Below are 17,261 nucleotides of genomic sequence, written 5' to 3' on the forward strand. Positions count from 1 at the left end.
CAGCGGGAGTGACGAACTTCCCCACCGCACTTCGCGTTTTCTGACGCTCCATAATGGCTGTTTTCGATACACAAATGTTTTGGCGACGACTGACCGGGGAGTAAAGATCCTAAGAATTCCTCAAGTTTTCACGGAATTTCGAGATCCATCGGCTAGAGAATCCATTAGAGAATTCCACGTAACGGAACATTGGATAGGAATCGACTGGAAGTCACTCTGCAAACGCAAATATTTGATGTTCCCTCCTCCGGATGGTTGGGATCAGAATTCAAATCTTTTCATGGCCCGATACTCGGGAACAAAGCTTCATTCGATCTCAACGTTTATCGTTCAATTGGATGAACCGCGTCTCGAAATGGGATTGTAAAATGGGAAATTAGGGTCGTGAGAAATGTTGAGGTACCTCGAACGAGTTTTGGGAATTTCGGTTGTTAAATTCGTCGCGACGATTGCAGAGCGAACGAGCTCTGAGCAACGAATCCAGAACGTCATCGAAGATGAATATTATTCTCGGGGATCGAAGCGGCAGCCCAGTTACCAACATTTACCCCCATAAGGCTCGAGACCCTTTTTCTCTTCACAAGTGTGTTGTGAGCGCCCCTTGAGTCCGTATTGATTTCAGTCATGGCTGCCGGCCGGCGCCTCATATCTCGACGTCTACGAACCCGCGCTCCTCCTGATTTCCACATCCTGTGTTCGTTCATCCTACGATGAGACTGCTCTAAATCACTTTATTCTACGAGAGACCTTAATCGACGAGTTCGTTGTTCGCTTTATTTATAACCTAAGAGTACGTGAATCTGGTTGTGAAACTTGGGACGATTGGTATACATGGAATTTTGGTGAAACATTGCTGCAAGTGAGGTTGGTAAAAAAAATGCTGGCTCTTACGTTCGACCTCGATTTAGGAGCTCGCTCCCCAGCCCTTAGAAGCCAAATATTGGAATATCCTTTTTTTTATCGAACATGAGAATTCGGGATGGATTTATTGGCGATCAAATAAATTAACGAGTATTTTTGTACTCGTTATCAAAGTAGCTAAGAAAATGGAGGTTTTTATTGAGAGAAAAACGTGCATGTGGTAGAGTCAAATTTCTTCATTCATAGCTCCAGTTCGTTGACCCCTTTTGTGTTCTTCCACCCCTTCGGCTCTCACTAGCCTAGTGCTCAGGAGTATTTCGACGAGTTTTTCTAGGTAAATGAATTGAATTTTGGAATTTAACCCGGATTTTTTACCGTTGCAAGTAGAGGGTCGATATCGCGGTTTGAAATCTCTCGTCCGAGAGGACGAAAACGTGCTGGCTGAGAGAGCGCGTGAATCAGAATATTTGCTTGTCACGACAAACGCTTGTTATGTCTTGATTGAATGTCTCTGCGAATCCGCGATGCTGAGTCGAGGCTCTGATTTTTTTTCTGGTCACTTGCATTAAGCACGTGGTTGTAGCCTCGTTAGACGATGCATTTGCAGATTTTACAAAGTGGTCAATCGGTCAATCGTCGGATTGCGATTCAGTGAGATGTTAATTCACCCCCCGGTGAGCTTGAAATTTATCGATCGACGTTCGTCGTCGTTTAATTTTTACATCAATCGCCCAATTATCACTCATCGTAATTACAATAAATTGCAGCTTATTTTGGGCTCGTTGCACGTCAAAGTAATTAAAACACTCGGAAAAGCATTAAATTATTTCAAAACTTTAGATTTTTTCTTCAATTAATCTTTTTTTCTAAGCTCCTCCACGAAGTTGACCCCGAAACCAATCACGACGTTACATCTCCATTAATTTTAAGAATCAGACGAAAATCGTTGAATCATAAAAACCCAAATTGAAAAGACTCGCGATCGACTGGCCCAAAATCCATTTACGTTTTCATCTTTCCGCACTTGCCCGCTAGGATTTCTTTCAACGATTTTCCCCAATCATTTCCTCTTTCGTAACGTATCTTCGATGAGGAAGCAAGATAGTCGAGGATGATAAGAATAAATGAAACAGAGAGAACCGATTATACTCGAAGCGTAGAAGCATCGATGACTCGGAGAAAATAACTTTGGAAAAGTAATGAACACCGTTGAAAACCGCTCCGTGGGTGTTGATGGTGAGGGAGTCACGTTAATTAAAACATTGAAATCGTTACGTCGTTGCAATCAGTAACAAGCTATTAACGACTAGCATTTTGTGCGCGCTAATCTGTACGAGCGAATGCGGAGAGTATCACGAAAGCCCGTGGAATTCTCCGCGCGCACGAGCATCGTTGCACTCGAGGAACTTCACTTTCGCTGATTCTTTCCTCTTCCTCTCATTCACGATACATCCGCCCGCTAAATCTACGAGAAAATCGTACCTTTGGGAATACCGATGTTTGCCGAGATTGTCGCAAAACTGCATACAGACGTCATCATACTCCCAGCGAATGGTCACTATTTATTTTCATAATTCGTCAACCTCTGAGCATATTTTCTCTCTGGCATTAAACTGTGCTATTTCGTTTATTCATCCATCGACGTATTTTCTCGATAATTTGAAAAATCAATGAGTTCTTTCCTGTTTTCAGAATAAACATTGGCCCCACAAAATTTATTCACAGTATTCTTACTCCAGACCGATGTATTCGATGTCGATAACATTCGAAGCGTTTTCGTAATGAGCGTTGCGTCAAATTTTTCTAATTACAATCATACATCGCCCCGCATATTTTATTTCAATTCTATAAAGTTTTGGGACTTCCAGAAAAAAGTTATTTATTACAGTGAAATTTTGGTCGACGAGAATTCTGTTTGAATTTAAAAAAATTTTTTTAGAAACATAATCGGTAGCGAATCAACATTCTTATGCAATTTTATTTTTAAAAAACTTTTGAAAAGTTCATTTTTAATTAAAAATGGATAAGGATAAAAATGGTCGTTTTGAAAAAACTGACAAAAAAACGTGGCGAAGCAAACGAACGATGAAATATGACCAAAAGATCGAACTGACGTCACGAGTGAACATACATCGAATGCAGCGTTGCCAAACGTTACCAGTCCATTTGTCGTGTTGTAATCTGAATGATTTCTCATCAGATATTTTTTAATATTTCAACCATTTTTCAACGGTACATTTCGAAAACTAAAATCCATATGTATTCTTGAATATCCACGAAATACAACGATCGATTTTTTCTCTGCAAATTCTTCGATATAACTATTGAAAAAATTCAATAACTTTCCATGTGTGTAAAAAATTAAAATACAAAGGAGTTTTAATTAAAAAAAAAAAAGCTAAAGTTGTTCAATTTCTGAAAATAATTGGAGGCAAAATATCCAGAATTATGAGGAGTTTCAAAGTCAATGAACCGACGATAAGAGTAGCCAATTAAACGATTTTCTGTTACAGTATAAAAATCATGCATTTCACATAAATATGGTGGAAATCCGGGGAGGGGATCGTTCATATTTTCACTCGCTTTTAATCGCTGCCGTGATGTTTGCACTGGCAAACGTGTAATAACGGGGAATAAGATGAACAAAGAGAAAAAAACAGTGGCGAAACGAAGGAAAAAAATGAATTGACATCAAAGAAAGTTGCGTGCTCGGCAAAACTCGCAGAACTGGTTGCGGTACACGGGCGGCCAAGTCCTAGACATTGACCTCGAAAGCGAGGCGTTTTCAATGTGTGTATTCTCACACGACTGCGGTGAGTCTTGAATTCCCGCGAGCGAGAATTCAAGATCGAAGAAAGTGGGTATTCGACGTTGATGCTTTTATTGCCACCCTGATCGAGAGCCTCGGAACAGCTCCATCATAATCATTCGTAGCCGAGCGTTGTTCTCCGTTGACTCTCTCAATCTATTCCACGGTTTTAGTACTCTTAACACGGAGCACGAATCGATCCCGATCCCCATTAAACTCGTACTCGATTTGCACCGAATCCAAATGAAATTCGGCAATTTTATTGCGATCTCGTACAACTAAATTTCTTACCTCCGTTCTCGAATAACTTGAGAATCATTCGAATCTACCAAATTCCAAGAGGAATTCGGGGAGGCCAAAAAAATTGACGGAAAATTTTGCTTCTCCATTGTTCCATGATTTTATTGCGTAAGAGAAAAAAGATAATTACGCAGGCAATCGTTCCACTCGGCTCAGTCTTCATGGTTTTTCGGTCAACTGATGTCGTTACGTTCGGTTTTGCTGATATTTAGATTTATGGATGTATTGAATGGAACGGAGTTTTAAAAAGCCTGGGTCTGACAGCGGACACTATTTTCGTTATCGGCTAATTATTTTATCGTGTTGAATTGTAGCTCTTTCAGTCGCAACGCGCACGCCACTTTTTTCCTGCGAAAATATTCAATTATGCGAGTCTGTCGAAAGCCATATGTTGATAATTGTGTCAATGAAATATTGATATCCTCTGAGTTAGTATAGCCTCAGTCTGTGAAGTAATACGGGAAAATACTCGTCGCACACAATGGAATCGACTCGGAAGCGCAAATCGTTGTACATTCAATTTCCTGCTCGTTGAGCTTTTAGGGGTTTCTAAATATATACTCCTTTTTCTCCAATTAAAAATTTTTTTTTTTCTTTTTTATAATCTTGTGACAGCGAGGAACGTTTTCGTGCGAGAAAACGTGGCTAATAACAGATGGGAAAACGACGTGGCCATTCGCACTCCGTTTCTCCATCCGGAGAAAGGATCTCTTCATTTCTTTGTAAAAATACCAGGAGCAGCAACGCGGCGGTGTACCGCTCACCACGAGACTGCTTTTACCTTCGTTTCAGTCACTGCGATTAAACGAGACTTGATACTCGATCTTTTATTTGCTAAATCTGTTACTCTCTCCCACTGTGCATTTCTCACGATGCGGATTTTTCTCTACTCGCTTTCGTTAGACTCTCGTTATTTTCATCGTCGTTTTTGGTCCTCCGGGTCGAACGACAATTAACCAATAATGCCATTATTTGCAGTCCCATCGAATTTTATTATGCCATGCAACGGGGTTGATTCCACTCGCGAAGCTCCAGCATAACGAAAGTTCCGACAACTGTGCGACGATCGTTCTCGGAGAACTCGCTCGAAATATCGTTGCTTTTTTTTATTTACTGCTGGTGCGACGAAACTAATTTATCTGCAATTTTGTTCCGCTGCTCGGGAGATCTCCGAATCATAATTTGCCTTTTCATACCCCGCTTCACTCGTCAGAACTTTAAGGGGTCTACCCTAATTAAGAATTTTCAAAAAATCTATTTTTTTTATCGCATTTTTTGAAAGTATACATATTTAGAGGTATCGTACTAAAATTTCATAACGATCTGACCGGTCTAAGTGTACTTTTGAGCGACGTTTACGCGGCTGTCTATATAAGTACGCTAATGTATACGCACCGCCCAGTGCGGTACCGCGTACCTGCCTCTGTTTAAACGCGTTTTTCTCAAAATTACGTTTTTCGACGGCTCGTTGATGAAATCGTTGATACAAAAATTTTAACACATGTTCTTTATAACTGTAGCTGTAGCGCATATCATACGAATTTTGAAATTTTGAGTGGAACTATTTTTTTTTTGGAAAAAACAATGAAAAAACGTGCTCTTCGTAGTTTTTGAAATAATGGTCGCCATTTTGTGTTTATTGAAAAAACCAAAAATCCTGTGATATGCACTAAAGCCATATAGCTATAATATATATTGAATCAAAAACCACTTTTTTTTCTCCGATCATCCATTCGTCCGAGAGATTTTATCAACAGCGCACATCCATCTTTTTTCGGACCTGTCTTCTCCCTCAAAATTTATTGTGTATTTTAAGAGTGTATTTTTTAGGCCCAACTTCGTGAAAATAGTCTTTTTTTTTGCCCATCTAATTAGGGGAGCCCCTTAATTAATCGACTTAATAATTATAAAAACAACGATAACTTATAAACGAATTCGGAAAAGGCCTCAATATTTCGTACAGGAAAAATGAATAATTTACGGAAATTCGCAAGTGAGAAAAGAAAAGAAAAATAATTGATCGACGAACGTGTCATCGGTCCAAAATAAAGAGCTCGCACACGTGACTATCAACAAAGATTGTTTGAGCTAAAAAAATATTCGTTATCAGACACGCAGTATTTCGCAGATAAAGAATCTCCGGAGATGCGCTGCTCCGCGCAGCAGCCGCCAAGAGAGCCTCGCCCGTTCCCAGAACAGTTACATAAGTTTGATAAATGTTTGTCGTTTGCAAATATTTCGTGATGATCGCCGCTCGTGTGAGTTTTGCGACAGAAATCATAAATTCATGCGCACGCATGTATCGAGCATCCGTTTCCTCGGGGCATGCTAATACGAATAAGAAAAAAGCGCGCCGTTCTTTCCTCATAGACAGTTTGATTTTTACCATGAATGCAATTATACAGAATCGAGTTGAGAGAACGAAAATAAAAACGAGTTATTCAGCGCGTCAGGATGCTTGTGCAAGCGATTCTGACGACTTTGCAGCGCGTTGTAGATAAAAGTTAACAAACCCATGGGAGTTTCGCCATTCGCCGATGAGTCAATTAATCGACGAATCGCTAATGATCCGTTTTTATCATATCGCTGTTTCTTTTGTCAGTGTTTGTAAAGACGCAAGTGTTGCCAAGTCACGCGTATTCACGCGATAAAAAGTGTCGAACCCCGAAAGTGCTTTCTTCCTCTTGGAAAATGTATTTTGAGAACGTGCCAAAGACCTCGGTTCTTGCCGAAAAAATGCCAAACGAAACGAACGAAAGTGTCAAAACTTGCTAATTATTTATCCACTTTGTCACGCTCGTCAAGTATCTTCACGAATTCCGTAAACCACCATCATCGCTCTATCATCGGGAAGAAAAAATTTCAAAGGTATTCAACGACCTCCCAAAATATTTTCTTTTCTCGACGAGTGTTTCATCAAAGTTCACATTTACCTGACGTTTCCTCCCTCCCCCCGCACCCTCTTTATCCATTCTCAATTCATCTTCATACATTCTCGCGTGTATCAACGAACAAATAAAAACAAAGAATACGGAAGTGGGACTTTTCAACTTCTCGCTTCACGAGGCGATGTTTTTAGAGGCTCGACAAATATTGGTCGATCTTCCCACCTCTTGGTAACGTGACCAATAAAAATATGAATACACATAATGCGCTTAAATGAAAGTGTGCCTCGGGCTTACTTTTTTCCTGTATCCTCTTTGCCTGGATATCGAACGTTAATAATCGAATATGACAAACGGAGAAATTCGTACTCGATTCCCTTCAATAATAGAGTGACCTTGAATACTCGATCATGAAATATTAACGATATCATTTATATAAATGACGACGACGAATGACCGTGATATTGAAAAATAAATACAGTTCTGTCTTTATAAGTAAATTCGTATACGAATCGACTTGACGTGACAACGTGAACGGATAGCGCGAAATGGTTCTGCAACGAAAATGAATTTTTCATGAATTCATGTCCGGCCGAAATTTTGCGAGGATTTTATACAATTTTTCTCGAAATTATCATTCAGAAATCCCCGATGCGTATCCGAGTTGAGATTTGCACACGCATTTGCCTCGAACGATTCGTAAAAACGGAGTTGAACTCGGCAGATCGACGTCGAAAGTAACTTTCTCCATTCGGTCTCGATTTCGAAAAGAGTTTGCGCGGTATTTGCAAATCGTTACAAATGCGAGATAAGCTTTTACGTGAAGAAGACTTCGAGAGTTCCTACAGCCAAGAAAGAGGACCATTTTCGAGTAACATGAGCTGCTGTTGCGACAGAGAATATTTTCTGAGAGACTTTTGAAAATATTTTTCAAGCTGCGATGGGATCGATACTCGTAACCGAATTTGGCGGAGCTCCACGCAAAAATGATCTCTCGATTACCTCTCAACGATAAAATTTGACTGGAGATTGCGTGCGGATGCTGGTCTCAAGGTGCAGCGGAGCGTTGTTACCCAGTGACCCCTCTCAGAGGAAAGAGCAAACGCCGTCAGCCTCCTGAAAGAGAAGGAAAAAAAAGTTAATATAAGAAGACGAACGTACTCTCTCTCGAACGAGGCACATCGAAAGTTCTATAGGACGCGGTAAGAGCGTACACTCGACCCATTAAAAATATGGGAGTACAGCGCGGAAAACAGGTTTCGTTTAGCCTCGAGGCTCGATGCCCCTTCTCGTCCGATCATTTGAACTTCTCGTCCGAACATTTGAAATTCAGTGAGTCAGGGAAAGAAGGAGAAAAATAAAGAAATGGAGAAAATCCCATTCGCTCGAAGGCGTTGCGATCGACGATTGGAATAATTCGAGACCGAAATGTCAACGACTTCCGGTCGATGATCAACGTCCAATCGAACGCACCGCGTACTCGATACAATTGACAAGCTTACATTAAAGGGGCCAATGAATAAATTTGCATTGAAATCGAATAATTTCATTATTAGTGAAAATTGGCAAGCAACGGTAAATCGAACGATTATTTATTTTTTTTTTTTTTTTTTTTTTCCATTTTCGTCTGTCCAATTCGTTCGGCTTTCCTGTTGTCTGCGCTTCGCCAATGTGCGGCGTGCTGAATAAATCGTACAATGGCATGCTCGGAGAATTCGTCTCGGATTTGAAACCGTCGACTTATAAGCTGCACCAGAGAAATATGAGCTTCTGAAACGAGACGGAGAATGAATTAAAATTTCAGCGAAATGCTGACGCGAGGCTCGAACCGGAAGACGCGAACCTTTGGAATCCGCGTATGACGAGGGCGCATCCGTAGTGTCAACGACGCATTTTTTTTTTCTCATTTCTTCTTCTTCTCCCATTATTTCAATTCTCAGACCTCTTTCCGGCGAATGGACCGTGAATCCCTCTCTTCGTCGCACTTTCTCTCGAACCTTGCGAAGGAACGACCGAGTTTGACGTCAGAAAATATCTTTGAAACAGGTCAATCGTACGATCTAGTGGTACAGCAAAAACGTTGGAACGTTTCATCGAATGATTTTTCAATTATTCTGTTATATTTTTCGTTAACTCCCGCTATTTTTCTTTCATTTGTTCATGTCTAATTTAACAAATTTTTTATGAAAAAAAAGTTCATTTTTAATCGAGAATACGTGAAAAAATGTGAAGTTTTTACATCAAGATCAACGTCAGTGAGCTCTATGGAAGTGATGAAAAACAAAAATCGTCGAGTCACGAATCAATCGATTCGATCTACTTCGTCAAAGGAAACGAAGACGATCGAAGTTTATTTTCACCTCGGATTGAGGCTGTCAAGTGATTATTGGAGAATGAAACGTGAGACGAGAATATATATAAATTTTTTTTTCTCGATGGAAGAACTGGAAGATTCGTCGGAAGCGATCAGTCCCAGAATCTAACGGACATACGTTTTGCTCGTGCCGTTATATGAGCTGAATGGACCACGCGGCGGATCATGCCGGGTTTCTCCCACTCTTTGAAGTGGGAGAAACGTCGATCCGAGCGTTGAACCGGTTTTTCCAATTTTACGGTAGAAAAAATAATCGGAATTTCAAAAAGTGGGAAAAAGTCGAGATGGACGAGGGGAAAGGGGGCGAAATGTGGTGGAAAATGATGAAAAAATCGAGAGCATGAAGGAGAGAAGAAAGTCACTGAATACACGATAAAAATCAAAGCTCGTGAGCTCGGGCAGGGAATCGTCGAGAGCTGGAAAAGCACGAACTGGCAAAAGTTGTCGAAAGTGTTCGAAAATTCGGTAAAGTATAGAAAAAACATGAGAGAACAACGGGAAGAACGAGAGAAAAACGCACGTGCGCAAAGAACGTACGGAATTGGACGAAACCGTGTGAAAAAAGAAAGAAAAATAAAACGAGAAATACCGAATGAAAGGAGGACCGGAAACGTGGATATTTAGAGTTCGAAACGAGGAAAAAATCAAAGTTTTTGTCCAAAGATCGACAATCGTTGAGAACCGATTGTGCATCCCAATTTATGAACTTGTAACCGCGCCCCACTCCAACCCCCTCTCAGCACGTGCGAGCGTATGAGGTTTACTTTTGGCCTCTTTCGCGTATACCCCGGTCGTCTTGCTCGTTATAACCGTGGACGCGGTGGTGGACGGACATACGAAAGTTATAAAGCACACCGGTCGCAATCGCGACGAGACGCGCTCAGCCGCTACGTCGATCGGACGTCGCCCCGACGCGTTCTACCGTTTTTTTGTCTTTCCGTTTTACTTTTGCCCGCAAAAAGGTTTTCGTCGGCTTTTGTTTTTTGTTGTTTTGTTTGTTTCATTGAATACGCAAGGCAGAGATTTCGGTGTGCGATCATGTATTATTTCGGGTGGTCGGGATAATCACGAGGAAGCGACCGAACAGAGGCCGAGTTTATCGCGGTTTTTTTCGAAATTACTTTCTCTAGTTGTACCCCGATTTTTGTGGAGACCGACCGATCGATCAGAGGTAAGAAACGATCATTTACGCTCATTTTTATTCACCGCTCGATTTCACGATCATTCGTATCGAAGGAAAATAGATTTACAGCTCGATTCTAAAACCCTCAAAGTTCCACGCGACTCTTCGATTTTGCGATTTTGCATCGATTTCAAAAAGTTCCCTACTCACGGCAAACGATCAATTCGATCTAACGCGATCCACGAGGAAAATCCTCGGTAAGTAGTGAAACGACGATGTGGTCAGACACGCGAGGCTGCTTGACGCTGCGCTACTCGCTCCTGCCCGAGACGTTGGAGAAAACACAGCCGCTTTTTGTTCGATCGACGATGCCCCAAAGAATCTTATTTTTCTCATACGTTTTCCAATGCCCCCGCGCCTTCCGACACCTCGACGTCGCTCATCAATTCGTACGCGCGATCAGTGATAAAAGAGAAATTCGCGAGCTCAATGGACGCTTACGTAAACCCAAGTACGCGGCCCTCGCACGCATTTTTTCCGCGGGTGCAACGTACCGGACACCGGTAATTAATAGCCACGAGTGAAACCGTTCTCGACACGCAGCCCGTCTCTATAGATCATCGACGTGAATGTGCGATTTTAAGATCGGATTCGCTGCCGACAGGAGCAGGAAGAGAAAAAATGCGGAAGAAAGAGATACGAGTATTATTGGGACGATCGACCGAGCGTGGCTGAAGCATCCGCGTTGCAACGTTTGACGGAGTAAATTACTCATTTTTTTCACTTTCGACGGCAATCTATCGCGTGTGCGCCAGAAGGAAAGCCCCTTGTTAAGGCATTTCGGTTAATCCGTGTTCCGAAATGTCCCCGAGTGCCAACGAAAGCCAACGATAGAGCGGAAAATGCGCTTTCGACCTTGGATACATCGCACTTTTTCCCAAAACGTCATTTTTTCGTTTTCTACTCCTCGTCGACGATAATTCCGTTTCCGGTGACTCACAGCAAAGTTCTTACGACGAGACGAATGGAAGGATATCGAAGAACGGGACATTCGACGCGCCGGACTCGTAACTCTTTTTTCGCTTCGTCAATCCTATATGGGTGCGCGGATCGTATGGACTTTTCCGGAATTGAAAGAAAGTTTGACGACGCTCAGCGAAATTCGTATAATAATTTTTAAAATATCGAAAATGAGAGCCTCGATGAAGCGAGAATAAAACGAAACGAAGCACTTGGGAGCGAAGGAAATGTTGTAAAAACATATTTTCCGTCATGTTTCGTGTTAAATTGAAAATGCGAGGATTGGAGTTAACGTCATACGTTTGGTCGATAAGGCATAATTGAAGTGAAATATAGATGTTTGCAAATACAAAGTGCTTGAGCACCGGATCACCTTGTATTTCTAATGTAACTTTACGACCCGTTGCATCGCCTTGCGCGTACAGCTGTAATCGCCACACTATTTTCGTATAAGGTTTACCCGTGCAAAACCATTGAAAGATCCTTCCTCGAAAATCATTGAAAATCCAATATTTCTATTTATTTCAGGCGATGGCGGCCCTTTTAGAACCGGCGGTATCCGTTATGAACGACGCTTACGATTATTACTTATGGACGCTTTCTTTAGCAGGTATTCATCCATTTGGACGTTTATTCATATTTTTTATTTTAGTTCGTAAACGAGGAATGAGCTCGAAGCGTGTTGGAGTGAAAAAAATGATTATTCGAGTCGCGTGTAAAATTCACTTTACCGAACCAGTTTTTTGTGCCTCCATAAAAATGAAGAGAATCGTGGCGACTTTGCTGTCTCGGAAAACCGTTTTCCATCGGTTTTTAAATTCACTTCATTTCCGAACGAAAATAAGTTTCGGTATGCGCTCTTGTTCGAATTTATGAACGATAATGCTTTGTGATCGTAGACGAAAGAACGCGAGGATGGCTCCTGGTCGATTCTCCCATGCCGACCCTCGCCTGGACCGTTCTTTATCTCAGCATCGTATGGGCAGGACCAAAGATCATGAGAACGCGCAAAGCCTTCAAGCTCACGTGGCTACTAGTGCCCTACAATTTTTCAATGGCGATACTCAACGCCTACATCGCCGTTCAGGTAAAAACTATAAAAAACTAAAGGAATGAAACGAATTTTTTTTTTTCTTTTTTCAAAGGAGAAAAAATACATTTTTACTCACACTTACAAAATGTCGCGAATTACTCGCATTAATGCGAGCGATAAACGACGCGCTTCTCCTGTTACCAGTTGTTCCTCGCCTCAACAAGGTTACGATACAGTTACGTGTGTCAGCCAATAAAACAAGTGAGGAGGCCTGACGAGATGTTGGTAAGGAATTTGAAAATGTTTGAATCGCTAAACTTCCCTCGGATCTTTTTTTATTTACCGTTTCTTTTATTTTTTTTATCTCTCGTATAAATTACTCCAATTCGAACGTCGCTCGCGGCTATTCTCGTTCAAGCCTTGGCATTCTCGAAGCGATGAAAATTTCTAGATTCATTCGCAGTCCTAATGACATTCGCGTCCCCGAAAGAAATTCAACGAAATCTTCATTTTTTTCAATTTCAGATCGCAAACGCCGTTTGGTGGTATTACTTCAGCAAATTGCTCGAATTCTGCGACACGTTGTTCTTCATTTTACGAAAGAAGGACAACCAATTGAGTTTCCTTCACGTCTACCACCACTCGACCATGTTCTCCTTGTGGTGGATCGGAATAAAATGGGTGCCGAGTGGCTCGAGTAAGTGAATTACCATCTCAAAAGTTGTTTACGCAGATTGTTACGGTCGCGACGCGACCGATGGCGATGCAGCTGGCTGAAAACAGCAGAATCGGAAGCTCATCGCTCGATAGAAATTTTACGTGAAATTTTTGTCTCTGTTCTGGGAAGGACCGATCGAAAATCGGCCAAATTTCAATTATTCCATAAATCGGAAAAAATATTTCACCGGATTCGAAACAAGCAATTGTGGAATCGAATGCCTCAATCAATTGTTCATTCGAACGATTTTTGCAGCTTTCCTGCCAGCGATGGTGAACAGTTTCATCCACGTGCTCATGTACTCGTACTATGCTCTGTCAGCATTCGGACCATCGATCGCCAAATATCTCTGGTGGAAGAAATACTTGACGATCTTGCAACTGATCCAATTCACCTCGGCACTTGTACTCGGAATAAATGGCATTCGTTCCGGTTGTGATTTTCCACTTTGGATGCAATACGCTCTTGTATTTTACATGATCTCTTTCATCGTACTTTTTGGAAACTTTTATGCAAAGGCCTACATCGCCAAGGTGAGATAAATCTTCCACTCATTTCCATATAAATGCCAGAAAATACTCGAAATTTTCAATAGCTTTATTCCAACTCACGTTCGTTTGAAAGTTAAGTGAATTATTCGACTTTTTTTCGCATCTTCACAATCGATTTTCCTCGTGCGTGTCGAGGGTCGATTGAACAATTTAAAAATGTGACGGATTAAGAGGGATTTCGATGAAAAGATGAGCCGAAAGACGAAGGGAAATAATCGATTTTTTATTTTTCATGATAAAAAGGGCAAGCAGGCGTACGAGAGAAGATCGCGAAGCAAAGCGAACGCTTCTGGAGTCGAGCAGATGGCCGGCAAGTCGAAAAACAATGGAACCCTGAACGGAAAGCACACGAACGGTTATACGAATGGCGCAGCAGGAAAGAAGATCCAATGATCGTCATCGGGCCACGGATCATCGATTCGTAACTGATAGACTTTAAGGTTGAAAGGAAGAAAAAAAGGGAAGAAACTGAAGAGGGAAAAAAATGAGGATCGAGACCGCTGTGCGAGTGAGAAAGGAAGAGGGAGGATGGGAGAGTGACAAAACGTGATTGCAGAAAAAAGTCTTGGACGCTACGAAACTTGCTCTCACTTTTTCCTGAGATATTTCGACGACTATGATTTCTCTTTTTATCTTTTTATTTGTGCTCTCCTAGAAGGAAGGGAGGGGGGGTTCGGAAACGGATCGAAAAAATGGCTTTCGACCGATTCACTTGACGCCTCGCGTTGTGAAATTGTATGTAATTTTGAAAATTTCCAGACAAACCATGTGACCCGACATCGCGAGGAGAAAGTTAAATGAGACGACAAAAGCACCGAGTCTCTCATCGCTTTTTTCAACGTCCGGTACTGAAACGAAAAACGAACGAATACCCGTGACGTTGTACATGAGCACAAAACTATACAATTTTATACACTAATTAAAATGTAAAATGTAAAAGAGACGAGAAAACAAAAACGCAATCTCCCCACGGCACCGCGTGTTCTCAGGTTCTCCCGGGATTACTTGTATAAGTCGTTAAGAATATACTGGTCGTACAGTCAAATCCAAAAAATAGTACGTTTTTAAAAAACGAAAACATCGGATTCGCTATTTTCGTGAGAAAAAAAAAAAAAAAGAAACGGGCTCTCGTTCCTTGCCCTCTGTCTCTGACGATGAAAAATTTCCGATAAACATCGAGATAGATAAATCATTATTAATTTATCCATGGATCTATTTATTCGCGTGGAATTAAATTTTTTTTCTATTCAAAATAAAATAAACTATATTTTCGAATTATTTGATTTTCGATTATTTTAAAACCGTTTTATATTGAATTATTTTGAAGGAAATTAGAAGAAAAAAAAAAAAAAAAAAAGATTTTCATCGCAATCAGTACTTTCAGATCGTCATTTGTTTTTGGAGTTTTACACTCGAAATAAATTTAACCCGAGTTCGCCTCAGAAAAATGGCAATTAAATACAAGATCTCAGGATAATTTCATAGTTATTTATCTTTTTTTATGTCGACTACATATATATATTTATATAAACATATATAGTGATGAATAGATCGATATGAAAACACACGAATTCAAATATATATGAATTCCGGGCCGAATAAAGATGAAATAACAGCTAATTTTTGGCAACGACTGTAAAGCCAGTAAATTAAAGCAATGAAAGAGTGTATGTGTGCGTGTGTGCGTGTGTGTGTGTGTGTGTGTGCGCGCGCGCGCGTATGCGTAGAAAGAGAGTGAAGGAAAATAAGAGTGGCATAGTTACTGAGTACGAAAATTTTTATTTGAGGAGGGCGCGAATCAATGGCCGTGTGATAATTTATTATTAACGAGGCTTTTGTTTTTAAAAATTTGTTTCCCACAAAAATTCATAATCGAGTTATCAAACGGTGGAAAATTGTTTTATAATGAAGAAAACAAAAAAAATACGAGCAAAAGATCGTACGATTTGCGTTAGGGAAATTACGAAACATTTTATTATCCCGTTGTTTCGTGTGTGTGTGTGTGTGTGTGTTTATTTTTCCTATTTTGGATCGTCGTTAGGACATTGTAAAGTGTAAACGTTAAGAAACTGAATGTTCGATCGATGCGCACGTCGCAAAGCATTCTCGCAAGCATGTGAAACTCGGGGGCCGGGTTGAAGTTCCGAATGGTGAGAAATCAGAAGGCTCAAAAGTCCGAAAATCTAGCTGGGACTCGAAATATATAGATATACCGCACTAGCGAGATTTTCGGACTTTTGAGCCTTCTGATTTCTCACCGTTCGGAATTTCAACCCGGCCCCGAAACTCGATTTTCGAAGATCAATGGCGATCGGGATGGGAGGGGAGAAAAAAAATATTCTTTCCCTACTGCCGTTATGTGTTATTATTTTCAACGGGAAAATCCGTGTTACCTCAATAATACGAGAAACGAAAGAACTGAATCCACCTCCAGCCTGTTTATCCCTTAGAGAAGAATAGTAGAAAGAGAGAAAGAGAGAAAAGAAAAATTCAAAAGGGATGAGAAAAAAATGAATAAATATTCAAAGTAACGAATGAAAAGATATCCATAGACCCAGAACCTTGACGAAAAACATTCCGGCCGATTAGCGGTTTGTATTCTTCAACATTTTACGAGCCTTTTTGCATAAGAACAAATAATTTTTCTACGACATTTAACCAAAAAATGTACAAAACATTTATAGTCTCGAAGAAAAAGACGAAAAAAATGAGAAAATCATACGGACGAAGGAGAAGCGTAAGAAACAAGAAGAAAAAAACGGTGGACGAACGCTTTTACAGCGGCGTTGTAATCTGCCTGCATTTTTGTTTTACTTATCATCGTACTAATCGCTTTTTTTTACCTCTCCCACACGTTGTCACGCACATTTTATGAATTTTTGAGAAATCGTTTTACCGTGCTCAGCTCACAGGAAAAACTTTCTCCGACGTATTTTCGGTACAAAATTATACTCAAGATCGTACAAATAATGATAAATGGAGAAAACCAAAAATTTCTCTTTCGCTCGCTAATGCGAATTCTACTGGAGGAATCCCAGCAACGCTATCATCATAATTTTTCATACGAAATTTTAATTGAACTACTACTTGCAAATAATGTGTGTACATTAAAATAATACACACGCGGTCAATGTTTACAAACGTGGTCAATTATGGGTGCACGATTTGACTACTTTGCCCTCATTTTCTCTCCTCCGTTTCAGGCAGTAAAGTATTGTTATTATGTTCATCATTATTATTATTATTATCATTACCATTATTATTAATATTATATTATCGCAGTGTATAACGAATATTGGAATTGTTATTAAAAAAAAAAAAAAAATTGTTGAGCAATGCGTGCAAAACTAATTGTTGCGCTTCACTTTTCACTCCTACCAAACCTTTGAAAATATTGTTTTTGATAAGATAAAGGCTAACGTTTTTTCCCAAATAAGATGCGACTCAGAAATTGAATTTTTAGTTATTTTTTTGAGTGATTTAAGTCACGGACATCGAATTGAGCGGTTGAGGGCACGAAATTTGAAAAAATATTTTTAAATAACGCAAATTGAATGAAAAATTTGTTGAATTGATGCGCAGGAAGT

At 40.4% G+C, this 17,261-nt stretch overlaps 1 protein-coding gene across 3 annotated transcripts; it reads left to right on the top strand.

Moving 5' to 3' along the window:
• Nucleotides 1-651: 651 nt before the first annotated feature.
• Nucleotides 652-16,903, top strand: LOC122406768 (elongation of very long chain fatty acids protein 4-like). 3 transcript variants are annotated; one of them, XM_043412468.1, is made up of 7 exons: nt 652-864; nt 11,901-11,982; nt 12,272-12,459; nt 12,610-12,690; nt 12,931-13,102; nt 13,379-13,656; nt 13,918-16,903. In XM_043412468.1, exons 2-7 carry the CDS (start codon nt 11,904-11,906, stop codon nt 14,065-14,067), a joined length of 948 nt encoding a protein of 315 aa, XP_043268403.1. In that variant the 5' UTR covers nt 652-864; nt 11,901-11,903; the 3' UTR covers nt 14,068-16,903. The 3 variants fall into 3 exon arrangements, with proteins under 3 accessions (XP_043268403.1, XP_043268404.1, XP_043268401.1); XM_043412469.1 differs by lacking the exon at nt 652-864 and adding an exon at nt 6,582-6,838; XM_043412466.1 differs by lacking the exon at nt 652-864 and adding an exon at nt 10,009-10,400.
• Nucleotides 16,904-17,261: the final 358 nt, after the last annotated feature.

The sequence above is a fragment of the Venturia canescens genome, chromosome 2, assembly GCF_019457755.1.
Source record: "Venturia canescens isolate UGA chromosome 2, ASM1945775v1, whole genome shotgun sequence".
NCBI classification, from domain to species: domain Eukaryota; kingdom Metazoa; phylum Arthropoda; class Insecta; order Hymenoptera; family Ichneumonidae; genus Venturia; species Venturia canescens.

Coding starts and splice junctions, on each gene's coding strand:
- LOC122406768 (XM_043412468.1), top strand. CDS start 11,904: ATGGCGGCCCTTTTAGAACCGGCGGTATCCGTTATGAACGACGCTTAC. Junction 11,983..12,271: donor ATGGACGCTTTCTTTAGCAG/GTATTCATCCAT, acceptor TTGTGATCGTAG/ACGAAAGAACGCGAGGATGG. Junction 12,460..12,609: donor ACGCCTACATCGCCGTTCAG/GTAAAAACTATA, acceptor TCCTGTTACCAG/TTGTTCCTCGCCTCAACAAG.